The sequence below is a fragment of the Atractosteus spatula genome, chromosome 2, assembly GCF_055471065.1.
Source record: "Atractosteus spatula isolate fAtrSpa1 chromosome 2, fAtrSpa1.hap1, whole genome shotgun sequence".
Classification (NCBI taxonomy): Eukaryota; Metazoa; Chordata; class Actinopteri; order Semionotiformes; family Lepisosteidae; genus Atractosteus; species Atractosteus spatula.
In genome coordinates this window covers 9,106,505-9,132,883 of record NC_142707.1, presented here as the reverse complement: position 1 = coordinate 9,132,883, position 26,379 = coordinate 9,106,505, and the positions used below count along the sequence as shown (strand labels likewise).

At 46.6% G+C, this 26,379-nt stretch overlaps 2 protein-coding genes across 7 annotated transcripts; one reads left to right on the top strand and one right to left on the bottom strand.

The window, feature by feature from the left end:
• Positions 1–60: 60 nt before the first annotated feature.
• gnsb (glucosamine (N-acetyl)-6-sulfatase (Sanfilippo disease IIID), b) lies at positions 61–16,192 on the bottom strand. 4 transcript variants are annotated; one of them, XM_088937837.1, is made up of 16 exons: positions 16,036–16,192; positions 15,112–15,243; positions 14,344–14,591; positions 12,334–12,393; positions 11,869–12,072; positions 11,567–11,632; positions 10,750–10,848; positions 8,579–8,743; positions 7,692–7,774; positions 6,992–7,110; positions 6,534–6,637; positions 5,667–5,768; positions 4,906–5,016; positions 3,619–3,726; positions 1,515–1,707; positions 61–686 (listed from the first exon to the last, which is right to left on the bottom strand). In XM_088937837.1, exons 3-15 carry the CDS (start codon positions 14,524–14,526, stop codon positions 1,555–1,557), a joined length of 1,557 nt encoding a protein of 518 aa, XP_088793963.1. In that variant the 5' UTR covers positions 14,527–14,591; positions 15,112–15,243; positions 16,036–16,192; the 3' UTR covers positions 61–686; positions 1,515–1,554. The 4 variants fall into 4 exon arrangements, with proteins under 4 accessions (XP_088793963.1, XP_088793967.1, XP_088793966.1 ...); XM_088937841.1 differs by having other exon boundaries at positions 15,101–15,243; positions 16,036–16,171; XM_088937840.1 differs by lacking the exons at positions 15,112–15,243; positions 16,036–16,192 and adding an exon at positions 14,985–15,074.
• polm (polymerase (DNA directed), mu) lies at positions 15,559–26,209 on the top strand. 3 transcript variants are annotated; one of them, XM_088937843.1, is made up of 11 exons: positions 15,559–16,220; positions 16,459–16,639; positions 17,403–17,501; positions 17,960–18,073; positions 18,364–18,435; positions 18,539–18,659; positions 21,706–21,838; positions 22,046–22,148; positions 22,668–22,967; positions 24,086–24,169; positions 24,988–26,209. In XM_088937843.1, the coding sequence occupies exons 1-11, from the start codon at positions 16,042–16,044 to the stop codon at positions 25,072–25,074; spliced, it is 1,473 nt and encodes a 490-aa protein (XP_088793969.1). In that variant the 5' UTR covers positions 15,559–16,041; the 3' UTR covers positions 25,075–26,209. The 3 variants fall into 3 exon arrangements, with proteins under 3 accessions (XP_088793969.1, XP_088793970.1, XP_088793968.1); XM_088937842.1 differs by having other exon boundaries at positions 15,560–16,220; positions 17,960–18,130; XM_088937844.1 differs by lacking the exon at positions 17,960–18,073.
• Positions 26,210–26,379: the final 170 nt, after the last annotated feature.

Genomic DNA, 26,379 nt, shown 5'->3' with positions numbered 1-26,379 from the left:
GCAAGGAGAATGACAAGGGGTTTCATGCAAAACCTTCTGAGAACAGAAGTGTTTCCTCACAGTGGTTATTTTTATTTTTTTATTGTAAGAAAAAGAGCCTGTGGCAGAGTTCAGGGTGCTCCTGCTACTGATCAAAACTAGTCAACTGTGCTCCAGGTTAAGGATGAGCACCTACCTCTTAAAGATCCGACTGTAGAAAAAAAACCCCGTTTTTACACTGTATCGTATCTGACTGATACAACCAGCTCTTTTCAGGCCTGTATTGAGCTAAACCATTGTGACTGTACAGAATCAACGACCCCTTCGTCTCCAAAAGAGGAATACAGTTTTATACAGTTCGTTCATTTTACCAACAGCAGACTCCAGCACATAACAAAAGTGAATTCATGGCTTTCAATTCTGCTTCACTGCAAGGGATTAGTTAAAGCCACCTTTGTCTTGAAAACAGGCCCGCACTCTTCATTAGTGTTATTAAAGTGAGCCTCACAGGCCTGTGCGCTGTTCTCCTCCAACCCTAACACTCCCTCAGGACTCAATCAGAAAAGTCTCGATTTTTAAAAGAAACGAACGCTTAATTTGGACAAAAGAAAGGAAACACAAGTTTGAAAAAGTAAAATCTTTGGTTTCACATTGAAGTACAGAGCAGACGGCTCCAGTCCCTTCCGTCCAGTAAAGTGCTTCACATCCTGTAAGACAAGAGCACAGATCAGGCGCTGTGAGCTACCACGGATTGATGAGGAATGAAATCACAAATAAAGAGTCACATCGGAAACCACGTTGTACAACTCAATGGGCCCAGCCTGCATGAGAAATGTCCCGGTGAGACGATCACATCCTCAAAGACTATGGCAAAAACACTGTCCTTTAGAAGGGCTGAAATCTGGGGTTTCTCTCCTTCCCTCTAATATTCTCTCTGGTTATTTTTATAGAACAGTGCTGGTGTCTGGATACTCATCTAACTTCAGTAGATAAAGCTTCATTTTCACACCCTTAAGACATGACTAACAGGGAATAACAAACAGGAAATGGTCTAATCAAGAATATGCAACCCTTACTTGAGTGCTAAAAATGAAGTTAATGTGAAGTTAAACAGTCATATATGCAAAACAAAGGTATACATACTGAATTTCGAGGATACGCAAGGTCAACAGTCCATCCAGAAACCTATAATAGTCACTTTCTGGAGGCCTGATGGGTATATACTGTGTAAATCTATTCAAGAATTGTGCCGTATTATCACATTGCACTACTTAGCCGCATCTCTTAATACATAAAGGTAAAGGATTTATTTAATTTTAGCAGAGATGGATTTCCATATTTGCAGAGTGACAGAAGTGATCCGCCACAATCAGGAAGTAGTGTGCTTGAGAAGAGTGCCTTCTATGCTAATGATAACGATGACAGTGTAAAACACGTGCTTGATGCAGACTTCGTTTTCTAATCATCGCCACACGCGTAATGCAAGGCTAAGGACTGTCACTGGCTGAGAAACCTCTTATTATTAAGTCCTGTACCTTGCTGGCTGACAGGCCACACGGTCTCTGGCCTGCTCGGCTACTGCTTGTAGACCCTGCAGGACTCGCCCAGGCAGGACTGTAGCTTGATCAGACGTTGGTTCATAGTCTGCAGGAGGGTGGGGTCCACCTTCTTGACAACGTTTTCCAGTTGGTGGGGGTCAGAGGTCAGGTTGTAGACCTCCACAAAGGACTATGGGAGAGACGTAAGAGAAAGAATTGAACCCCAGTCCCCAGTTAACTAAACCCCTATGCAGGCCTATTGGATACTTCAGTCTTTTCTACACTATTCTCCTAGCTCCTACATCCCTGAGCCTGTTTACAGCTGTGATGAATAAATCTGGAATCGCATATTCATTCTTTTTATAGCCTCCAAGCTTTTAACTTGTTGAGCGAAGACAGGGCACATTTGCTCCAAAGCACACTGTCAAGCCATTTGCCATTTTACACACTGTGAACCCCACAGCCCCTCACAGGACAGTGAGCAGGGATTGGAGATGTCATGTTGTCTCACTGGTGACACTAGAAAGTCACAGGTTCCCAGCATGCCAAGCTGAGGGCAGCCAGTTGTACAGGGGGGTTGGTCAATCATTCATTACCGCTTGGGGAATCCCAGTGGTCAATGACGTCACCTGGCTCGAAACAGTGATGTCTGGACTACAGGACTCGCCGCCCCCTTCCCCCCCACAAGTCTTTACTTCCCTCTCCTGCTGTATTTAGAAACTCTCCCAGGCACTGGCCCCCTGCCAGTACAGCTACATTTAAAACACAAGTTAAGAGAGGAGGCCATACAGCCCATGTAACTTGTTTTGTTAGTAGCTAATTGATCTCATCCAATCGTTTCTTAAAAAAAAAACAGCTTTCAGCCTCAACAACATAACAACAAGGTGGCTTGTTCCATACTCCCACAACCCTTTGGGTAAAGATGTACCCCCTGTTCTCAGTTTTAATGTAGTTTGTAGTTTCCACTTGCGTTCTCTGGGCTGGCACGGTCAATGCCTTTGAAGATTTGGAATACTTGTATCGGGTTCCCTTGTAACACTTTGACTAAAACTGTACCATCCCTTGATTAAAGTTTTTACACTTTAAACAATATATCTTAGCATTTTGTTTGCCTTATCAATTGCCAATGTCTAGAAGATGTAAATGACATCGCCACACAAACACAAAGTCTTTTCAGTGCACCGGTTTCAGTATAATGATTCCAGTGAATTTCATTTGCTGCTTTTACAGAGTTTGCTGATCCTAAAATGGTATCATCGGTCAACCCGACTACTTTACTAACTATTCTGGAATCTTGATTATTGATATGAATTAAGATGAGCAGTGGTCCTAGTACAGATCCCTACTGTACTCCACTAATTACATCACCCATGGTGTGCAGTGTAGATCTGTGTAGTTCTGTGCACTTACAGTAAAACATTATACTGCTGCAGAGACTGAGTACAGCTGCCAGCAGCTGAATGGGAATCTCGGTATTCAGGTGTTGGATATAAGCCTTGAGGATGGATTTAGTCTACATTATGGCAATATGGTGTGAAACCCTCACTTCATATTGACATTTGTCTTGCACGATGTGCTGAATGATACAATTACGCCTATTAATCCGCAGAATCCTCAGATAAAGTTATATACATAACCCAAATTACTTAAGAACAAGGTTTACTGACAATATTACTTGAGACTATGTGTATGCAGAACACTCAGCACAGTACAAAAAAGTTACTGTAAGTATATCTATTTTTATCAGTTTATGCTAGCTTTTCAGCCCTATCACACTCTCTCAAACTCTGTCATATCTTTTCACATCACCAGGTCACTTTTGCAAAACCCAAGGTTAACGTAAGCTGCCATTCCACATTTCTGATGCCCTGCAAGCCCCCTGCAAAGCACAAACTTCAACATTGATGACTTTTTGTAAAACGCGTTACAGATCCTTGCTTCTTTGCCTCCTGATTATCTACAATCTTCTGAAGAAATTGTGAAAGCCTGACTCAACAAATAATGAAAGCTGTTAACCATGCGCTGTCTCCTACTGGTGACCCTGCATCCAATCCACCACCCTCGGTGGCATGACAAGGACTCAAGAGGCCGAGAGTCCTACCTCGCTGTCTGCAAACTCGCAGTACTGCAGGTTGCAATCACTCAGTGTCCTCACGCAGGCATACGTGTTATTGAAGGCGTCTTCACACACACAGTCTGGGAAGCATTGCTGCAGAGTGGAGAAAGATAAAGAGAGAAAGGCGATATTTTTCACATCTCTTAAGTGACACGGATGTCTAAGGTTCCAGACTGTCAAAAAAAAAAATGCTGAAATACAGGCATCTCTACTAACAAAAACTGGAGCCGTCAAGCTTGTTGCCTACAGATCTCAGGACTTTCTGTTTGCGAGCCATGTATTCATCTGGGTTTCAGTGTCCTAGGACAGTGCACAGGCAGATCGACACTTCAGAGGTATAGTGTGTGGAGTGAAGGACGAGATCATGTTTTCTGTACAACAGAACTAAACCATGTATTAATGTGGCAAATTGCAGAGCCCCGGCCAGCTTACCTAGCCCCCAGCGACCCTCTGCCAACTACTCGTCACCATTTGGGGAATCCTAATCAAGGGCAGTTAGGGACATGAGACAGACTCAAACCCACAACATCTGGATTACAGAGGATCCCATTGTCAAATGATGCTGTATTTTACCAGGACACTTTAGGCATTAATTTGAAATTTATCAGAAGAAACAGAATGAACTTGCCCTTGCTGGTAAGAGTTCCCCAGCATCAGTCTATACCAGAAGTGCTCAACTTTGCCACTTGAATTAAACGACCTTCCAATGTAAATTAATTGCTTAATTAACCCAGGTGTTGCAGATCACTTCAGTAATTAAGGGTTAGCTAGAACAAATGCTTGACTTCTACCTGTCTGTACTATTGCATGGGTTCTTAAACGACCCAAAGTAACAGCACACTGCCTTTGTATGACCTATACGTCTGGGGATTGTAGGGCATCATCCATGAGCTGTAGCAGCCTGCAATTTGCCCACAAATCCTAAATGGGTGTGCTGCACATGTCAGAATAAGACACTCCAGCAGGAAATGCAGGGTCACACTAGCCTTCTGCACTTTACTGTGATACCAGGATAGCGTGACTCCACACTGCCTCCCACAGGAAAGATGTTCATGATCTATTTTGGGTCCTGATTAAACATTTCTAATCCTGTTTAGCCCCCTCACCATAGAAATCTCTCAACATTGGAGACAAGGAACTAATTACTAATTTACTAATTCAGTCCCACAGGGATGAGTCTTAATGTCAAGGGGTACACTCATGCATGGTGACACTGGGACAGGGAGGAAGAGAGCTGTGATTGGAAGATGATGATGAAGGGCGAATACTCACAGATAGCCCCGGGCCAAGAGAAGGGCAGGCAGGGTCTTGATCAGAGTGCCCCTCCCCTGTGTGCTCCACCAGGAAGTAGGGGCGCACAGAGCCGTTTCGTAGAGAGGGGGCCTGATGGAAGGGACACATTGAGGACACGCCCATCTTGCAGCACACAGACAGTAAACACAATGCCCTCTCATAGCCATAACATGCAGCGTATAGAGAAAAGCCACAAATTATCCATTGTGCTCACATAAACAGAACAACACATACAGGAAGAAGATATGCAATAACCTCTGATTGCACAGAGGTCAGGAAAGCTCTTCTCACAGTAAACAAATATGAATACAGCAACGTTTACAGATCCTAATATTTTGTTCTTCATAGAATTTTGGAATTGAAGAAAGCGCTCCTTGACAACTGCCATAACACTCAGGAGATACCTGTGGACATGTTTCTCCAGCAGACCCACCTCCAGAGCCCTTGGTCATCTGACGCGCTCCTAGGCGTGCAAACACCTGGCAAGCTGCAGAGCCCTAGCTCTCTTACCTAACACCCAGTGACTCCCTGCCAACAGTGCTCCACCATTTGGGGAATTCAGCTCACGGGCAGTTAGGGACACGAGCCAGACTCGAACCCACAACATCTGGATTACAGAGCATAATCTGAGCTCTGAGCAAGTGCTTTACTGATATGCTCACATTTAAAAAAAAAAAAACATTCCCTCAGCCTTAAAATATACCAATGTCCCATCCCAGGGTGCCCCCTAAAATATGCACCATGAAGGGCAGGAAGGACTGTCCATCCATGGGTGTCTGGGACACGTTGACTCCTGCAATGTCCAGGAAGGTAGGGCCCAGGTCAATGTTCAGCACTGGCGCCTGGCAAACAGAAACACATTGCTGTTACTAATGGCTGATTGGCTGCAGCTACACCTCCTGATAGGTAGATATGGCAGATTACTACACAAAGCTTTATACATATCACTTATTGGAAAACTGAAAGAACGTTTCTCAAGACAAACCTGGGCAAGCATGGTTCACTGCCCCTTCACGATAAATTCACATTATCTTTTGAGTACTGTTACTACAGTAACAGTTTGGAGTACTGTTACTACAGTAAATCTGGGTATACAGTACCAATAACCAAGCAGCTGCAAAGTAAGGGCTATTGTAAACCTGTACATTTTGACAGTAAATTGTCAATAGTGAATTAAGATGCAATTACAAAGAAGACTGTTTTCACTTTCTGCTGCATGCCCTCAGCAAAATAATACTACATTAAAATCCTAAAAATATTACTGAAGCTAATCACACGCATTTTACATAAGAACACATGAAAGGAACAGGAGGAGGCCTCTCGGGCAGTCTAGCTCGTTTGACAGCAGTTAACTCACCCAGGGATCTTATCCAGCCATTTCTTGAAAGAAGCTAAAAAGCCTCAGCTTCAGCAACTTGACCAGGTACTTGTTGCATACTGCCACAGCTTTTTGTGTAAAAAAAAAACTATTTTGAATTTGTAAACGGTGGGGAAACGCATTTCTGCTTGTGCTCTCTGGTAGGCGTTTCATCAGTGTTGTGATGGGGAACTGCGTCAGGGAGTGGGAAGACTAATGTCCAATGTGGCCTCAGCCCGCCCCCTCTCACCTGCAGGGTCTGCTTGGGCTTGATCCCAGGGCCTCGCACCAGGAGAGGGACTCTGATGTCAAACTCGTACAGCTGCCGCTTGTCAATGGGCAAGGAGAACTGCCCTGGGGACGCAAGACACGCTCACGGTTACACGCAAGCTTCACCGCTCACTGGGGCCAGCCGGCTGTCAGATGTTGCGCTGACAGGACTGTAAAAGCTCATGCTGATGAAAAACGCTAGCACAAGGCTAGCTGTGTCTGCCGCTCCTGAAGCTGGGACTCACACAGAAGGCAAGGCTTTGATTCAGGTAAAAAGAAAAGTAAAAACAACAACAAAATTCAACAGAATATCAAGCCCAGGATTCTCTTGTTGTAGTATGTTGTAGAAGAGGCGACTGCTGCGAGCTATGACCCCTGACCTCCATGTCTCGTCAGTGACTGAAATACAGGGCCACACAGGAACAGCAGGTGGCGCACCTGTATGGTAGCCATGATCGGAGGTGTAGAAGATGTAGGTGTCATTCAGCTGCTTCAGATCCTCCAGTTTCCGGACTACCTTTTCCACCAGGTCATCCACTGACAGGAGAGTCTGCCACCTAGGGACAGAGCCGGAAAGCGCAGTCAGCACACCATGCTGCCCGTCCGATCACAACACTCCTTCCTTCTCTTTCACGCCCTGCAGGGGTAGCCAAATACCAGCCCTTCCTGTCCACAGTGCAGATCTTTGCAAAAGCCAGACCATTCACTGTTATTTGCAAACCTGCAGAGTTAAATGCATAGAAAATGTCCACATTTAACTGCCCTGAGCGGATACTCTTTCACTACAGAAACCAACTGCTGTCAGCAAAAGGCAAACCTCTAATTTTGAAACCCTTTCCAACCTCCTTGGACTACTGTTTACAGAGAGTGACTAGATTGCTAGCAATCCCAGAGCCAGCAGTATTCATCTGGGGGTGCCTCAACAGTCTGTGATGAGGGTAATGTGGGATGGAAACTTGGACAGACAGACAGAACTCATGTATTTAGCAACGAGGTGTTCTTGCAAGCCTCTTTTTCACAGTTTCCCACGATGGGTAACATGTGGCATTGATAAAATGCCATCCAGGGCGTCCATTTGAACATGTACCCAGATCAGAAGCCCGGTGTTGAGCCCCTGTCTGCCCTCATCATCTCTTACCTCCTGCGAAACGCGTTGTCCAGGAAATTGATAGAGCTGTTAGTCATGGGGTTGTGTGGCTGCCTCAGGAGCCAGTGCTTGTCCTGAGAGAGGGAGATATTTAAGGGTTAGTGCTCGGCTCTCTCTTTTCTCTCTGGCATTTCAATTACTGACAGCCTGTGCTGCCCAAACTGCTTTTTGCACAGGTTCTGAAACAGGGTGCACATTCGTTTGGAGGGGATGTGCCTGGTCTGATTTACCACAGAGACTTTGCTACCTGTGTTCACTATTCTTCTCAAGCTGTGACCATCTGCAGTACCGCTGACACCAAAACAACAGAGAAAACAGGATGTAAAGATTTACCTCCAAAGAGAAATCAACAAACTACTCAAAAAAGCCACTGAGAATGAGCCCTTTAGCCTATGTGTTCATTTAATTAGTTAAATTTGTAGCAGGACCGTTTTCACTGTCCTTTTTAATTCAACAGCCCTCCTTCACGAAAACATGCAGTCAGACCTGTCGGTTGTTTACTTGTTCCTCATACTTTACCTACTTCATAACAAATTATCACTTGTTTGCACAGTGGAAGTGCGCGTAATTGACAAAAGATTTGTGCTGTTTATTTTCCTGCTCTAAAATGATTGCCCATTGTCATCATATTAATGACAGTGAAACTCGGGCATCAGCAGTAATGAAAACTGTGTGCAGAAGTCAAAACAGTTTCACTTCCGCTTCCTCCCTGCCTGCAGTACATGTCCTGCCCACTAGGTGACAGCAAAGGATTCCACTGCAGCCTAAGAAAATCCAAGTGACACCTTAACTCCCTCGAGGAGAGGACACTTGAGCTGATTGCTGTGGTCTCTGCGTGGACAGGCTCTGAAATGCTGCACGAGGGCAGCCTGGGTTACCTTTCCCCCAGGTTTGTTGAAGCTGCCATCTCGGGGTGCCTTGATGTTGCCGAAGGCGTTCTGGTACTGGGGTGCAGAGGTCCAGGGGGAGTGTGGGGCAGGGGGTGCCAGCATCATGAAAAACGGATACCTCCGCTGGTTCAGGAACTGCAGAGACCTGTCCACCTGGGGCGGGAGGAGGAACGGCCCAATTAATGGGCGCGCCGAGTGCCGCCAGCCAACCATTTTTCACCGCGACTGTTCTCGTATAACTGCACTTCAGCCATGAAGGCATCATACTGCCATGATTGCATTTGGCCATAATCAACCAGTACGCACAATGGGGGAATGTTTGCTGCTAAGCGTGATGGTTTCTCTTTGTCGCAAAATATCCCAATTAAATACAGTGCCTTGCAACAGCATCCAGACCCTTTAAAAGTTTTCAAATGTTGCTGGATTACAAATGATACTTACACAGCCTTTTTCCAATCAGTATATTTTTACTGCAAACTCGCATGCTCAAACAGAAAACTTTTAAAGTCAAAATGAATTATGTTTGTCAGCAGATATCTGAAAGAAAGTCAAAAACTGAAATACGCTGCTTGCATAAGTACTCAGCCCCCCTGTGCTCTCCCAGCTCTACGCTTAAACAGCTGAAATTGCCCTAACGAGGATATAATTGCCTTTATAAGTTTACTGATTTCCAGTACCTATTGGAAAATGTGTGCAGGTATGATTTGTGATCCAGCAACTTTTGAAAACTTTTAAAAGGGTCTGAATACTTTTGCAAGGCACTGTTATAATAGGTTGCTGCTTACTTTCCAACACATTGTTTATTGGTTTCACACTTGGCAGGTCATCTCTCAGTGAAGCAGAACTGCCCAAAGTAGTTCTACAAAAGCTGCACCAAAGTGACATCTCGCTGCATGTAGAATCAGCCCCTACAGCTGGAACAGCGCAGACATCAGCACTCTCTTCCTTATCTTCCTCCTAGATTGCGTTTCTGTTTTCCTCATGCTATCTTTGCCTGTGCTGACTAAGGCCTCGTCACAAGATCTCTCCAGAACTCCCCGCACCAAGAAGTCCATGCAGGAGGCAACACTCAACATGCAGGGCTGTTTGCCACCCCCGGGGCAAGGTGCTGACAGACTCCTCTTTTCAGAAGCGGCCTTTCTGGCAGAGTCAGTCTGTCAGAAGCTCCAGCATACAAAAGATGTCAAATAAGATTAACGCAAGGCAGGCAGTGAAAAAAAAAAACATTATAATTTTAGTGTAGCTGTTGAGAAAAAGTACAGTACTTAATCACAGGGCTTGAGAAACAAGAGCTCTGCCATGTCACCCGAATTGGTTGTATTTTAATTTTCTAGCTCCCTGGCAGTCATTCCTGGTCCTGGAGGGCCACAGTCCACCGAAACTAATAAGTAACCTATAATCCTCAATGAGAAAATAACCTGGAAACAATCAATTCAAACACCAAACTCCCAGGTTGGGAAAAAATGTCTCCTGGTTGTCGACCCTCCAGGAACAGGGGTGAGGTGCCCCATTACAGCCAAAACAACCCGGGGGGCTTTAAACTCTGGTCCTCAGGGTCTTGAAACCAGCAGGTTAGAAATGCCTCTTCAGTTGGGGTGAGCATTAATTTGATCTGATTAACGTTTAACTGGACCAGTTTATTCATTTTTCAAAGCCTTAAGGTACTGACAATTTAAATAGAAAACCAGCTGGACTGTGGACCCTGAGGATGAGTAAGCAGTTCTTGCTACAGATGACTAACTCTGTGACCTCTCCCTTATGGTTCAGTCTGAATAACAGATCAGACCTTTACTGCTTCTTCATTTTCTGAATTACTCATTCTCTCACTTTCAAAACACATCTGCCTTTATGCTCCAGAACAGACTGCATAAAAGGTGGACTGCAGGGAAGCTTGGCGGGGAAGGGAATGTGCGTCGCGCAGTGCTCTCAGGCTCATCAGCGAAGTGATTCACTGAGTCCTGCGCAAAACGGACACTTGTCCCCACAGCCTTTCGAAAAAACTGAAAACTGATGGAAGACTGCTAAAGCAGAACAGACAACAACACATTCCTAAAACAACACACAGAAAGTTAGAAAGGTAAGATAATGCAAGGGCCTGAAAAAATTGTGCATGCCTCCTTGAAAGATTGTAGGCAGCACAAGGGGCCAGCAGGACTCACAATGAGATCAGTGAGGTAGTCAGTCTTGTACTGGTCCCCATGTTTCTCCTCCTTCCCATTCACAGACAAGGTGTAGTTATAGTATTGAGAATTCCCCACCTGCAGGCACAGGGGCACATGTCACACTCAGCACAACACCTGGATAGAATTGCAACACTCTCCTACGGTCTCGCCCACTGCCAGGGCAGCAGGGCCAGATGCCTTCACACTGCAGTCTGAACCTCTACAGGTTTCACAAGCTGTAGGCACTTACCTAAGTCAACAGCAGGCATTTCATATTTCAAACGTCTTTTGAGCACACGGGCAGACAGTGGAATTCACTTGAGAGGCAATTACAACTGCTTCATAAGAGCTATTTGTACAAGCACCAGCAATTTAAACATTTAAAAGTTGATTTATCTAAAACACCATATGGATCAGTATGATAAAGCTTTTCTTTCCAAACATGCATTGTGATACAAGACTTTCAACCAGAGAGCAAAGGAATCCAAAACGCTGTATCTGTGTCATTAAACCTTAATGGTACAGTACCACAGGAAATTTATTCTGACTGGCCCATAACTTCAAACACGTTACTGGTATATATAGGCAACGCACACAAATTATTGATGCCTTAACGAACGTACAAAATAACACAGTGAACAATCCTTGCACAATAGTTGTGGGTTTCTGTACAAAGCTCCGGCCCTGCGTCCCTCAACACAGTCGGTATACAGTATGACTCGGCCTGGAAGAATGTTAGACTTGAGCGTTTACAGCTGCAGCTGGTCCCTGCAGGAAAGCAGCAGTGTGTGGAGAATGAAACGTGGTGACTTACCAACCCATGCCACTGGTGCCAGCCTGGGGGCACGTGGCTCACCCCACCAGCCTGAGGCTTGCCGTACTGTGAAGAGACACAGAGAGAGAGGCACCGGGCTGAGACTGGCGGCTTAGGAGAGGAGAGGGAGAGGGAGAGGGGGGGACAGGACGTCTGCGAAGGGCAGGCGACGGAGGGAGGGCTGAGGATGCTGGTCGGGGGGAGGGGGGGGGGTGCTCTTCGATAGTGCAGTATTTTTTAATGACCGCAGTTCCAGACAACACCTGGCTGGGGGCCTGGCAGCGCAGCGGTGCTCGGGTTACCTGGTTCAGGTATTTGCCAGCGAAGAAGGTCTGGTAGGAGCGCTTCTGCAGGTAGACAGGAAAGGCCTGGGGCTCCTGGGCTCTCTGCCAGTCCGCGCTGCTGCAGTTGCCGTTCAGGGAGTTGTTCCGCACCCCGTGGTTGTGGGGGTACTTCCCCGAGAGGATGCTGCTGCGGCTCGGGCAGCACAGAGGGGTCACCGTGAACTGGGGAGCAAGGCAGCCGAACTCGGAGTGAGCACGAATCAGGCAAATGAGGCCCAGCTTCCTCCCCAAACCCCCAACACTGTGGAGACCCCGCTTTCTCCCCCAACACACACACACACACGCGCGCGCGCAAGAGAGGCTGGAAAATAGGAGGATACTCAGCCACTCTTAACAGTTCAGTACCGAAACCCGACAATCGTCAGGCTATCAGCAGAGAAAGAAGCGACGCCCAGACCCCAGTCCTCATTCTGGTGGACTCACCGCGTTCGAGAAGGAGGCCCCAGCATCCCCGATCAGGGCTTGGGCCTTCCTCATGGGAGTCTGTAAGGAGAGAGAGTGAGAGAGTGAGATATATTTCACCCCAAGGCCGTGGGGTGAGACAGGGCTGCAGCCTGAGCCCAACACTGTTCAATATCTATATCAACGAATTAGCAGGAATGTTGGAGCAGTCTGCAGCTCCTGGTCTCACACTACACGACACAGAAATCAAGTTCCTGCTCTATGCAGATGACCTGGTCCTACTGTCGCCCACAGAACAGGGGCCACAGCAGAACCTGGCACTGCTGGAGCAGCACTGTCAGACCTGGGTGCTGACAGTAAATCTGGACCAGACCAGAGTTATGGTTTTCCAGAAGAAAGCCAGACCTCAGGGAAACAGGTACAAATTCACACTCAACAACAACACATTGGAGCACTCATCCAGCTACACATATCTCGGTCTCACCATCAGCTCATCTGGGAGTTTTGACCTGGCAGTGAAGCCACTGAGGGAGAAGGCACTCAGGACATTCTACGCAATAAGAAGGAGGCTCTTCAACATTAACCCACCAACAAGAATCTGGCTCCAAATATTTGAAAATGTAATCCAACCCATTGCCCTATACGGCAGTGAAGTGAAAACACCTAACAACAGGTGCAGGGCCGAATTAGGCAGGTAGCCACTATTGATAAACATACAGAAAAGAGTATTAAAGTATTGGCTACACCTAAAAAAACAGCGACCAAAATTCCTACCACCACAAAGCCCTGCTGAGCTGCTGAATGCTACAGAACCCTAAACAGACAATACACACTAGCTGAATATTTGACCAAGATAAGAAACAGTAAAAAGAAACAGACCCTGACAAAGTACAGGCTCAGTGACCACAGCCTGGCCATAGAAACTGGGCGACACAGGCAGACCTGGCTGCCCAGAGAGCACAGGCTGTGCTCCCACTGCCAGCAGGGAGAAATAGAGACAGAGGTGCACTTCCTACTGCACTGTGACAGATACTCTGGGATTAGAGAAACATTCTTCCCTAAATTCAAAAATCAAATCCCAGAGTTCCCACACCTGCCAGAATCACAACGGGTCCCAATCCTACTGGGAGAGGGGGGAGGGAACTCAATTGAACTGGCAGCCCAGTATGTGATCTGTCACAGCCTGAGGAACAGTGAGTCTGTCTCCCAATAATGCTCCATCTGTCTACGGTATATGTAAATATTTTATGATATGTCTTTGTTGTAAATGTCTGTAGAGTTTATTTTACTTTTATTTTTTGTTTTGTTTCATGTGAATGTCATTATTTTGATTTGCTTTGGCAACACTGATTGTACCCATCGGCCATGCTAAGAAAGCACCTTGAATTGAATTGAATTGAATTGAATTGAGAGAGAGAGAACAGAGCTGTCAGCTCCGGGCCTGACTCCTGCTCTGCCTCTGCTGAGGCAGGTCTGCCCATTTCCCCCAACGGATCAGTGGGCTCTCCCTTCCTGAGCTTGCACGCCTTGCTGTGTGATCACAAGTCACTGTAAGCTGAGACTCAGGCCCTCAACAGTCCAGGGAGAGAAAACCCATACTCACAGACAACCAGGGTGTACATTCCACAGAAACATGGAAACCACTGATCCTCTAGAAAATTGATTTATGTGGAATCTCTAAAATGACACTGTCACGATTTTCCCTGTCACCCACTACCCTGAATTATGTAAAGCATAGTCTTCCTAAAAAAAAAAGCATAGTCTTCCTGATTTCATTTTACAGAACTTACTGTTGAGTTGTACTGCATTCAAATTCTTCTCATTACACGTTCAGAAAACCAAATTTGACGTTACTTTTTTAGCACATTTAACTCCTGATCACTACTGGATGTCAAGGAAAGTGCTCCTCATGACAACATAAGAGCAGGGCACGACTAATGTCGTTACCTGCCGTCGTGAATGCGTCAAGTTGGAAGAGCGCCTCCTCCAACTTGAACCGCAAATAAATTCGCAATAAAAGCAGACTCTCACCATCCCTCCGAGAACCACATCCTGGTCGTCCGTCAGAATGAGGACGATGTTGCTTAATTTGGTGCCTTCCGCACACCTGAGCGCGCAGACACACAGCCCCAGCAACACGGCGGAGCGAAGGACTCTCAGGCGCCCAAACCGGTCCCGCTTCTCCGAGCTCCCGGTAGTCTGAGAACCGGCCATCGACGAACACCGCACAGCACACTCGTTTCGCCCTGGAGTTACTCTGGAGGGGTGCACAGCAATGCCTAATGGAGGAGAGGAGAAGCAACACGGAAAGCGTGTATAGAGGGGGGTGGCCCGAGGAACTTTTGAGGAAGTAGAAACTATCCCTGATACTTGTTCGACTCTTGATCATATGACTTTTTTTTTAAAGTGGGATTTTCAGCGGACGGCGGCTTGAAAAGAAAGTAAAATCAGAGCACTGGGTTTGTATTGCTTCACATAACTTAAACCATTTCATAAAACAGCAACTACAAAAGCTACGTGCTCCATTAGGTCTAAAACCCCGCATTAAAAAGGAGAATCAACTTTGGGCTGCTGCTATTTATTATTATTAAAACCGTCGACCCCCTCCTTCAGTGTACAAATATTTACAGAGCAGTCGAAACAACAGGAAAATGTACATAAACAGTGCATACTAAAAACAATTCTGTTCAGAAAACATCACACGTAAATCTATTGAGTCATACTAGACTTGAACCTCCTGGACTCGCTTAAGGTCATCTACGTATTTCTGTCACGAGGGCAGCGCTACCTTCTACCGACCAATCAGAGTGGAGTAGTACGCCAGTCCTTTTGAAGTAGCCAATCACAGTTGTAAGGGGGTGGAGCCCGGGAAAGTGCGCTTTATGTCTCCGGCTGGGCAACTTCAGTCAGTAGATTGACGCTTGTCGCAGCCTGTAAGTCAATCGAGAATCAATTAAATCAGTTTCCTCGAGTAATGTTATTATTGAGTTATACGTTTTCTTTACACCCGTGCTTATCTGTTAGTTCATAAGAAATTTTAAACGTAACAATCGCGTAAAACATTATAATAGCCTAGTTAACAGTTGGTTTCTTATAAAACAGAAAATGCTTTAAAGATTTAATAGAGGACAGGCAGAATTAACGTTTAATCAGACTTTTTCTTGTCTGATTAAACGTTAATCATCAGTCACGAATGAAAATGTTAACGTTAATATAAACGTAACTAATAAGAATCATCACGACCATTTAAGCTTTTCATGCTGTGTTTCCCAATCGGATATATTTTGATGCAACACCGCGGCATAGGGGAGAAATTGGAGCACAGCTGCAGTCGCCTCTGGGACAGAAACAATGTTTTCAGGAAGTTAAATTCCTCAGACACTAACCGCAATTCTATAACACGCTAAGTCTGGACATTGACTATGTTCTCAGGTGTAATTCATTGCTGTGACTGACTGGAGTGCACACATTCTAGTTAAACCATAATACTAGTGAATGTCGAAACCGTATTATTTTATAGGGTTCACTGCGTTTTCTTTCTTTTTGAACGACTTAAACCACGGACAGGAGTTACAAAGTTTCAAAATCGGAAAGGAAATACATACAAATAATCGAATCAGCAAAAGTTGAATTCAACGCAGTTGAAGACTGTAGTCACTTTTCGCTGAAACGATTTTATACAACAGAGCGTCACAGCACGGAAATCTCGAACCCCAACCTCACCTATCCATGGTCCCATTGAAGCGTAGAAAGACAGTGCGCAATGACGTAAACTGCGAGAGAAATGAAGTCATTAAATTCCCCGATGTCGTCATTTTCCTCCTGGAGCGAAAGATGGGCGCGAGCCGCAGGGCCTTTCTCACGCGCCTGGGGAGAAATAAAGGCTTCCGCGTGGAGGACTGCTACAGGTAGGAATGTGGTACAACAAAACATAAACGCTTTAAAAACTGTAAGTGCTGTGCTCAACTTGTAAAAGCGACAGTATTGGATAAAGAGGTTAGAAAATAGATGGATGGACTACAAATCAACTGTCTGAAACAGTGGTCAGGGCTCTGGACTTGTGACTGGAAATGTATGTGTCGAATCCATTTTGTACCCTTCAGCAAGATGTGCCACTCATCACAACTTGCTGTGTTCTTGTTGCAGTGATGCTGTCACTCATGTGGTATCGGAGAATAACATGGGGGACGAGGTCGTGGACTGGCTGGACAGACAGATCCCTGGCGGATGGACACCCAGACCTGTCCACCTGCTGGACATCAGCTGGTTCACGGAGAGCATGGGGGCAGCCAGGCCGCTGGACGTTCAGGACGCACACAGGCTGAAGGTCACTGAGCCCAGGGCGTGCCTTGTGCTGTACTGTCTGGACATGACATGAGGCGACAGGCGCCAGCTAGGCTAGCTTTTTCATTCATGTAATTTATTAAACTGCAGTCCAACCTTCTATCTTTACAGTCTCTGCACCAGCAGGGAATAGTTCTGTGTATCAAGAGTGACCTGTTTCCCAATAGGAAAGCCTAATAATAGATAATCGGAGCGGAGCAGTGGCTCTGTGGCTAAGGATCTGCACCTGTGGCTAGAAGGTTGCCGGTTCAAATCCCACGGCCGGCAGAGGAATCCTACTCAGTTGGGCCCCTGAGCAAGGCCCTTCACCCCAGCTGCTCCAGGGGTGCCGTACAATGGCTGACCCTGCGCTCTGACCCCAAGCTTCTCTCCCTGTCTGTGTGTCTCATGGTGAACAAGCTGGGGTATGCAAAAAGACAAATTCCTAATACAAGAAATTGTATGTGGCCAATAAAGTGATCTTATATTAATCATGCTGTTATTTCTATCTTGCCTGTACCAAGAGGTTGTTTTACCTTGGTTAAAATGTTGCTTAGTCTTGTTCTTTCACTTCTATGCCTTCTAATCTGAATTGTTGGTACTTATTTTACCCACTGCTCCGCGATGACGTTGTGCAATAGAGGGTCTGTCTATATGGGAAGTGAGACCAACTCCTCTGGCGCCTTCAGTGCGACCTGACTCTGCAGTGCAGTGGGAGTTTGGGTAGTGCCGGCTGCCGGTTTGAGCTCATCTCGTTGTGTTTGCAGGTGAAGTCGGTGTCCCAGGCAGATGGCGGAGAGAGAACAGTCAGTCCCTATGCTTGCAGGAGGAGGACTCCCCTCCAACATCACAACAGAGCCCTAACAGTAAATATCCCCACTTGTCTCCGCTCTGTGCATTTTTGTGTTTCTGATTCCATCCCACTGAACCACATGTACTGTATAACACCTATATTTAAATATTTTTTAAAATATATTTAGAATTCTGAATTATTTTTAGTAGATCCTTTGGCCCTGGGAGAGTAAGGAAGAGCAGACAGGCTCCAGGATAAGCAATATACAGGAGGAGACCTGTTGGTACCTATTGGAGGAGAGGCTGTGTTGCTGCTAATCCCACTCGTCCAGTTCTGCATTCCCCCTCCACACCTGGGTAATCCTTGTCACATTTGGCTAGAATGACCCAAGCTCGAACCCACAACACGCGCATTGTAGAGCTCAATGTGTTGGAACATCTAAGGTGGCCCTAACATAGCAACAGCACCCTGTGTAGGCCTGCAGGACACTTGTTTGCCCAGTCAGTGCTACCCTGTGCGCCTGGCCCACAGGATGCCCTGGAGGTCCTGGCTGAGAATGCGGAGTTCTGTGACAGTGAAGGGCGGAGCCTGGCTTTCCGGAAGGCGGCGTCGGTGCTGAAGGCTCTCCCATTGGCTGTCCGGAGTGTGGGTGATCTGCAGGGTGTACCATGCCTGGGGGAGCACTCTCTTGGAGTCATCAAGGTCATACCATTCAAATTGAGGGAGCAGGGGTGTGGTTACCATATTTTAAATGTCTTACTGCTACCTATAATAAAGCCAAATATGGTTCTCTATCCTGATGTTTTTATTAGGTGCTAAAACTCGGATCGTCTCTCCTTACATTCTTATGCCCTTAAAGGGTTTATAAACTTATGTTTCGACTGTCTGCTTTGCTCTTTGTTCACCTCATCTCTCTCGGACCCTTTCTCTCTAAGGAGATCCTGGAAGATGGCTTATCCAGGGAGGTGGAGGCCATTGTACAGTCCGAGCGATACCAGGCTATGAAGGTGAGCAGTGTGTGAACTCGGGTCTGTACTGGTGAAGGCTGTGTGTCTGTCATATTCTCTCCTTTGTTAACGGGGTATCTCTGTCTCGCGCTCCTCGTTTCAGACCTTGACAGGTATCTTTGGGGTGGGTGTGAAGACAGCGGACCGCTGGTTCAGGGAGGGGGTGCGGAACCCCAGTGACCTCTTGACCTCCGGCCGGAGACTGACCCGGGAGCAGGAGGCAGGTACTAGCATTCCGGGCTTTGCTGTCCTCTAAATTGAGAACGGTCTCTGATTCTAAATTGATTCATTCTGGTCTGGGTAGGAAAATGCACTGCAACAGGCTGCATACCCTCTGAGATGAGCCATACGCAGGGCTCTCTGGCATCCAGTGAGCTGCTGAGTGGAAGCTCAGGGTGTGACATGTATTTTCGCTGATGCGCACTCAGTGTGGATTGATGTGTCAGTGGGACTTCCTGATCAGGTTGAATAGGCAGGCGTGGAACAGAGCAGCTCATGAAAGAAGTGATCCCTTAGTTTGTTTTGGGTTTTTTTCGAGCTCCACAGTCCAGCTGACTTTCTATATCACTTTAAATGCTCAACAACTTTATACCCATGGGATAGTTTAACAGGTCCAGCCATTCACTCATTTTCTAAAAGCTTCTTCCCATTCAGGGTCACAGGGGAGCTGAGGCCTATCCCAGCAACTTCCCCAACAAGGCCAGCTTTCCCAGAAACCAATTAACCTATCAGTATACGGTATCCCTGTAGGAGGAAACCGGAGTACCCAGAGAAAACCCAAGCAAACATTGGGAGAGCATACAAACTCCACATAGACAGATCCCCACCCCCTGGGAACTGAGCCCAGGGCAAGGCAGCGGCACTGACCAGTGCGCTACCGTGCTGCCCCCCATCTGACTGATCCAACTCCAGCTTTTCCTTTTTCTGCTGCCTTGAGGTGTGGATGATTTAAAAGGATTCGGAAAACCTCCAGGAGTATGGACAGAGAGAGGCAGGTTTGGGAACCCTTGGTAATTTAGTTTGTTCTTGGAGTTTACCTTCACTCAAGAATGTAATCCCATCCATTCCTGCCATTAGTCTAGTGTCGCCACAGGACGTCCAGATGTTCTCTATAGACCAGTGGGTTTTAAACTGGGGTGCACACCCCCCTCCCCGGGGGTGCAAGATGCCCTTTCTGGGAGTGTGAGACATGCCAGATTTTTTTAGAAGGTAAATCACTGAAAACACTAATTAAGCACAGGCACTTAAGCACAACTACTTTCATCAAACCTTAGTATTTTAAAGTCAAAGTACAGTAAAAAATATATTCTTAGTTTTACTGCAATTTTTAAAAAAATATATAGTTCTCTCTCTTTCATTCAATAGTTATGATACATTTCAAGTTTAGAGAACTGACCTACTTCAGCGATTTGTGACCAGGGGTGCGTGAAGATATTTTGAGAACCAAGGGGCTGCAGGCTGCAGTAAAGGTTAAGAACTGCTGCTATGGACACATGGGAGATCTGTGAGCTGCTATTGGAACATGTGAGAGTCCACCATAGTGGGTGACTGCCCTGTCTGTGACCTGAATCCCAGGCCCAGCAAGAGCAGGCTGCAGCCATCAGCAGGTGACAGCTGTGACTCTGGGAGACCTCACTGCATCGCTGGGGAGAAATTCACAGCAAATTGTGTGTGTGTGTGTGTGTGTGTGTGTGTGTGGCATCAGGAAAACAGACAACAGTGCCAGATGCTCCGGACTTGAATGGGATGTTTGCTGCCTCTTTCAGCCAGTGGTAACTCAACCACTATACCACTACACACGCGGTATGGCGTGGAGAGGAGTGAGTGTGGTCTGGGGCTTGGCCGGGATTTGGGCCAGTAAAACAAATTAAAGGCTTCAGACTGCAGCGAGCTTGTCTGGGGTTTGTTTCAGAAGACACGGTGCTGCTGCCGGCTACAGTGATGGATGAGGGGGAGAGGGAGGTCACCTTGGGCGCCCGTCCCATGTTTAATGTGCTGATTAAAATAGTTTGACCTGGAGGGGGGAACGGGGGCCGGGGGTGAAATTACTTCGGGGCCGTAGGAGCCCCTCTATAGCGCTGTCCCGTGTGGGTGGTTTCAGACCGTGTCCTCTGGATAGCCTTGCAGAGTTCACAGAGGAGGCTGAGCCTGTAGACAGACCACACGGAGGCTTTCTAGCTTTTGAGATGACCCCCCTTCCATTTCTCGCTAATGTAGTACACCCCTGCAGGAGCCTGAGGCGTCTTGCTTGGCAATAAGAAGGGGGTGCAGAAGCAAGCATGTATATTTTCTAAAAACACGCCCAGAGTCTGCTAAGATTAGATCACTTTATTGGTACATTACATGTACAGTTTCTTGCATTAGGAATTTGTCTTGTCGCATACCCCAGCTTGCTCTCCATGAGACACACAGACAGGGAGAGAAGCCTGGGGTCAGAGCACAGGGTCATCCATTGTACAGTGCCCCTGGAGCAGTTGGGGCCCAACAGAATAGGATTCCTCTGCTGACCGCGGGATATGAACCGGCAACCTTCCAGCCACAGGCGCAGATCCTTAACATTTTATCAACTTTTAATATATAGGTCCTTAGATATGAACAGGACAGGGGTGACTTAGATGATCACAGTCTTTTACCATCCCTAATGAAGTGCAGTCACCATATTTAAGTTTGTTCCTATATGGAGCCACAGTGCCTCTGTGGGCCAGAGTTTGTACTGGTTTCTCACCTCACAGTATAACAGCACCAGACTTGAACCCACAGCCCACCAGTTACATGACTAGAGACGTATCAGCCACGCTACACTGTCCCCTAAGCAATCACCATGCAGACAGTGGTGCATGTCTTTTGCTAGGATCTGTCTTTTTTTATCTAACATGCAGAGGTATTATACAGCAGTTGTGAACATGTTGGCTATGATCTTCCAGGGGCATGACCCCCCCCAAGTCGAGAACCTAGAGACCAGCTGGGTCTCCAGTGGGTTTATTTATATTTTCTAGTTTAATGTCAATGGAAAATGTACTGTATAATTTTTATGTTTATTGCTCTTTCAACCATTTCAGTCCAAAATCTGTACCCTGGCTCTGTTATGCCAGGGTATATTCTGGAACTCGAGAAGTATCTTTTTATCAGTTCCTGTTTTCCTCACTCCATCAGGTTTTTCCAGGAAATGAGACGACATGCTCATGCTGGCTCTCTCCAGCTCTGCAGTTGTTAAAGTTTCAGGTAAGGCCTACTCAGCTGCATCTGGGCTCAGTCTGCTCTTCTGCACAGGTGTGCTGCATTATGAAGACCTGTCCACACCCATAACCAGGGAAGAGGCTCATGCTATTGGCCAGATTGTGGAGGAGGCGGTTCATACTGTCCTGCCGGGGGCGGAGCTCACTATCACTGGAGGATTTAGAAGGTGGGCGGGGCTTCGTGGTGTTTTAACGTCGATAGGTGCTGATGTTACATTTTGTTTCTTTGAACAGGCGCAGTTGTTTACTTGATTACACATTTAAGTTGAGTGTGTAGCAGTGACTATGGAAAAGTTGGTTATTAGAATACAGTTGGTAGGAGAATCAGGAAAGTCTGTATTCGTTCACTCCACTTTCTCTCCCTCCCTCTGCAGAGGGAAAAAAACAGGGCACGATGTTGACTTCCTCATCACACACCCAGAGGAAGGAAAGGAGGTGGGACTTCTGCCCAAAGTCATCAGCTGGTTGGACAGCCAGGTAAAGGAGAGGGACGAGCATAAGACTTCAGATTCATCTGATGCCTCAAACCAAAGGGAACATACTGTGTTAAGGTGTGGAATGGGAGGGAATAGTTCCCTTGTGCGAGATCTTTACCGCAAGGCTGCTGAGAGGTTTATCTAATACTAGAGCCCACGTGGAGCACAGGCTGAGCCCTTTATTCATCCTCATTTTAGACATCGCAAAAGGACAGGCTGCAGACACCTATTCCTGTTCCTGACACCTGTTGTAGCTGTAATCACTGGGGACTTTCATTACCCCTTTAATGGATGTCTGTGTATTCATAAACACTGAGAGATTTTGCATTGCTGAATGAAACAGTACAGTAACAACGTAAAAAGTGTTTTCTTAGATTTGGTGCTGGAGGTTTTGAATTGGAGAACAAGTGCTGTTTGCAAGACCGGTTCTTATGTTTTCTGGACACTTCTTACATTCAGAGTGATGGCTGTGATTTCCTGCTGTTCTGGCTTGTGAATCCCACTGTGTCTGCTTTTCCAGGACTTGCTGCTGTATCACAGGGTGAAGGAAAACACGTACTTAGAATCAAAGGTACAGCTGGCTCGCTCCCAGAGCAGCATGGACCGCTTCGAGAGGTGCTTTTCCATCTTTAGGCTGAACCGCCCTTTGGCCAGGCCGCCGGAGCCTGGAGCCTCAAGTGGCAGGACAGCCCAAGAGAGTGCAGCCGCTGGGGGTCAGTGCTCAGGCGAGCCCAGGAGCTGGAAGGCCGTTCGTGTGGACCTGGTGGTGACACCTGTTAGTCAGTTTGCGTTTGGCCTGCTGGGCTGGACTGGTTCACAGGTACAGTGTTCACGCCTGGGTCACTCCAGGAACTGTTCAGAAATATTTATATATTATTTTATTTTTGTTTTTTAAATCATCAGGACAAGTAATTTATTGGAATGTGTCTTGTGCAGCCTAGCTGTATAAATGACCAACATTCTCTAATTCTGTGGCTCCTTAAGATGGATTTGGTGCAAGACCTTTATTTTTAAGTAAACCTCATGATGTGCTTGTGCAGAAGGGAAAGTGAAATTAGAACTGAGAACAGGAGGCTTTTTCTTTGCACATAGGGTTGTCTGGGACTGGAACTAGCAACCCAGCTATAGTGTCTAAGTTGGCTCCTTTCAAAAATGAGTGGATCAGATCGTCTGATCAGTTGGCTACTAACCACCAAATAAGCTAAACCAGACGAATGCCTCCTCTCATTTGTAATTGTTAGACTGTTACACAACCCAGCAGTCTTACAGGGAAACAATATTGTCCTGTGAAATCTAATCACTTGCACTTATTATCATTATTGTCTGTGATTATTTCTAAGATATTAAAAAAAGGGTTGTACAAGATAAGACAGAAAATAACCTTCATTTGAAACTGCAGTTTGGTGAACAGCTGCAGTCTGACAAAAGTGGAGAGCCTAGCAGCAGTGTTCTATTAATGCCAGCACAGTCTCGCAGACTTCCCTGTTATTATTACCCAGACAGAGAGAGGACTGCTGTGCTCCAGTTTCTCATCACAGTCTGGCCATCAGGTGTCTCAAACCGGGGGACCAGGCGCTAATTACTTAATTAAGTGTCTGCTCAGGTTAATTAACAAGCTGAGTTCCTGTGGCTCATCCCAGCCTTCCGGTTCACCCTCACCCCCACCGTTTCCCAGATCTCGATCTCTCCTGTGAGTCTCTGGTCTCCGCCTTCTGTCCGTTCTCGCTCTCCTCTGGCTTCCTCTTTTTCTTGACCTGCTTTATGTAATCATCACCTGCGCTTCTCTCTCCCCCTCCTTCATTCTCCCTCTCCCCTCAAACTCGGATTCAAACAGCTTTATCGGTATGACTGGTAAATTAGTGTTGCCAAAGCATATACAATTGATACATCATCTACATACATTTAGAAAACAGATCTCTCTCTCTGCTCTGTCTGCAGCACTTTGAGAGGGAGCTGCGTCGCTGGGCAGGGCAGGAGAAGCACATGTCTCTGAACAGCCATGCTCTCTACGACAGGACACAGGTGAGGCCGACGCACCCTCTCGCATCTTACTCCCGATTCTCGCTCTTTTTATTTACTCTCCAGTCCTCTGCCCAAATTCCTCTTCCCACAGGGTGAAAGTAGACACAAGTTTTTTTTTATTTTAAATCCCAAAGCAGATGTCTTTTGGGTTATTAAAAAAAAATCGGTGTAAACACAGACAGCCAGCATTTCCATCCCATCCCCACTGAAAAGATTTTTTTTTTCTGGCGGCTGAAACGCGTCACTCCCTGGTGTAATGACGGTGTCGATGCGCGTGCAGGATAAATCGTGTGAGGACACTCGGTTGCGTCTGTGAGTGGGGGTGCTTTCCCTGCGGAGTGCTGGTTCTTGTTCAGCACGCGCCCATCTGGTGATGCACACTCGTGCGCTGGGCCCTGCTGGAGGAGACCGCCTGCGTGCACCAGACCCCACACCTTCCCCTTGTTCCCATTTGCCCGCTCCTCAAGAGGCAGTTCCCCTCCAGGGGCACGCTGACCGTGAACTGCTGCTGAACCCCGCCTCTCCCCGAGTGAAGGAGCTTGCATATAGGCTTCCCGAGCTTCGTTTGTTATCCCAGGAGCAGGCACACCTGAATGACTGGATCCCTGCTGTCCTCCTGGTGTACATCCAGGGGCTCAGACAGCTGTCCTGACTAATTCTCGCTCAGGTCTTCTACAGTTGGAAGTGTGATCGTTATTCCGCAGCTCACAGCCAGCCCAGCAGATGGAATGTGTACGAAAATGTCATGACTCACCAGGCTTTGCTGTAAGCGGGCGAAAGTGTGAGCCCTGTTATTAAAGATCTCTTTTCTGTCGCAGAACGTGTTCCTACCCGCCAGCTCCGAAGAGGAGATTTTCTCCCATCTGGGGTTGGAGTTCATTCCTGCTGCCGAGAGGAACGCCTGAACCCTGGCCCACACAGGTCCCTGCGGGAACGGTGTCTGAATAACTCCGGCATCAGTTCCTGAGGGACAGACATTTACCACCCTTGGACATGAGTCCTTGCAGCGACACCCTGGCTAGGAATCAAAGAACCAGATGTGGGAACTCCTTCTCCTCCCCTGCAAGAGCAGAGGAACTTTCTACATACCACTTTAAAACCTTTTAGCTTTTAAAATAATTTAATAGAAATTGGGGGCATTTTCACACTGTGGTGGTCAATCGGGATCACCAGAATCAAGCCAAAGAAAAAGAGGGGCAGGTTACAGCAAAAGTCAGTACAAAGGGTGTAGCAGCCCCTCAGACTTCCTTATTCCGGGGGAGAGAGTCGAGAGAGACCCCTAAGGAATGGCTCATCAGCCTGACAGGCTTCAGAGGGGTAATAGTGGAACTAGAGGACAGCGCATTAAAAGCTCAGGCAGCCTGTGAGAAAGGACTGAACCTCACTGGTTTGATCGGGAGCTAAATTAGAATTGCAGAAGATGGTCAAGAGTGGGACTGCTGGCTCTGCACATTTTGCCTCGATTCATTCTTTTTATTATGAGGTACCCCTGGGCAGACTTTGAAGACTCCCCAGGCAGCACCTGGCAACATCTGTTTCACACTGGAAGAAATGTTCGCCTTCTGTTTTTTTTCTTCCGCGTTATTCAGCGCAAGCGCTTGTTTTTCTTACCCTCGAGACCTAAGTTCTTTTTTAAACTGAATTCAGACTGAGTTATTTGGTACTGCCGATGAGATAAGTGCTATACTTCAACACATGAGTCACTGGAGAAGACACTCATTGCAGCTCTGAAGACTGTGAGCAGCTTCATTTTCCACAGATCACACGAGTTTCTTTGAGGCAGGGGGAATAGTTGTGGTTGTGAAAAATGAGGCATAATCAAAGCACAGTTTTGACTATAATTTAGTTGAGCAACACAAAGTAATTTACCTGCACAAGCTGCTGGGACATGTCACCTCTGAACTTGATATTGGAGCTTTTCTAGTTTGGGGCTTGTTATTCCTGTTTTTTTTAGGTATGTAGTTTAACAGCAGTGATGTGTGCAAATATTTAGATTGGGAGACTTTTTCACATGATGGAAATAAATATATAAGGTAATTGAAATGTTGATTTTTCTAATTTGCGGTTTTGGTGCTTATATAGTCTTTGTCTGACCTGCTTTCATATCTTATAGCTATGGCAGTGAACATGGGCTTATAGGAGAAGCTCTGAGCCTAAATTGATGTCGGGGAACTCTCTAAAAATAAGTTGAAAAGACACTTAAGAATTAT

Coding starts and splice junctions, on each gene's coding strand:
- gnsb (XM_088937831.1), bottom strand. CDS start 15,069: ATGACCTTAAGCGAGTCCAGGAGGTTCAAGTCTA. Junction 8,744..10,749: donor ACTACCTCACTGATCTCATT/GTGAGTCCTGCT, acceptor CTCCCGCCCCAG/GTGGACAGGTCTCTGCAGTT. Junction 7,775..8,578: donor TCAACAAACCTGGGGGAAAG/GTAACCCAGGCT, acceptor TCCCTCTCTCAG/GACAAGCACTGGCTCCTGAG.
- polm (XM_088937842.1), top strand. CDS start 16,042: ATGGTCCCATTGAAGCGTAGAAAGACAGTGCGCAATGACGTAAACTGC. Junction 18,436..18,538: donor AGCGATACCAGGCTATGAAG/GTGAGCAGTGTG, acceptor TCCTCGTTTCAG/ACCTTGACAGGTATCTTTGG. Junction 22,149..22,667: donor TCAGCTGGTTGGACAGCCAG/GTAAAGGAGAGG, acceptor CTGCTTTTCCAG/GACTTGCTGCTGTATCACAG.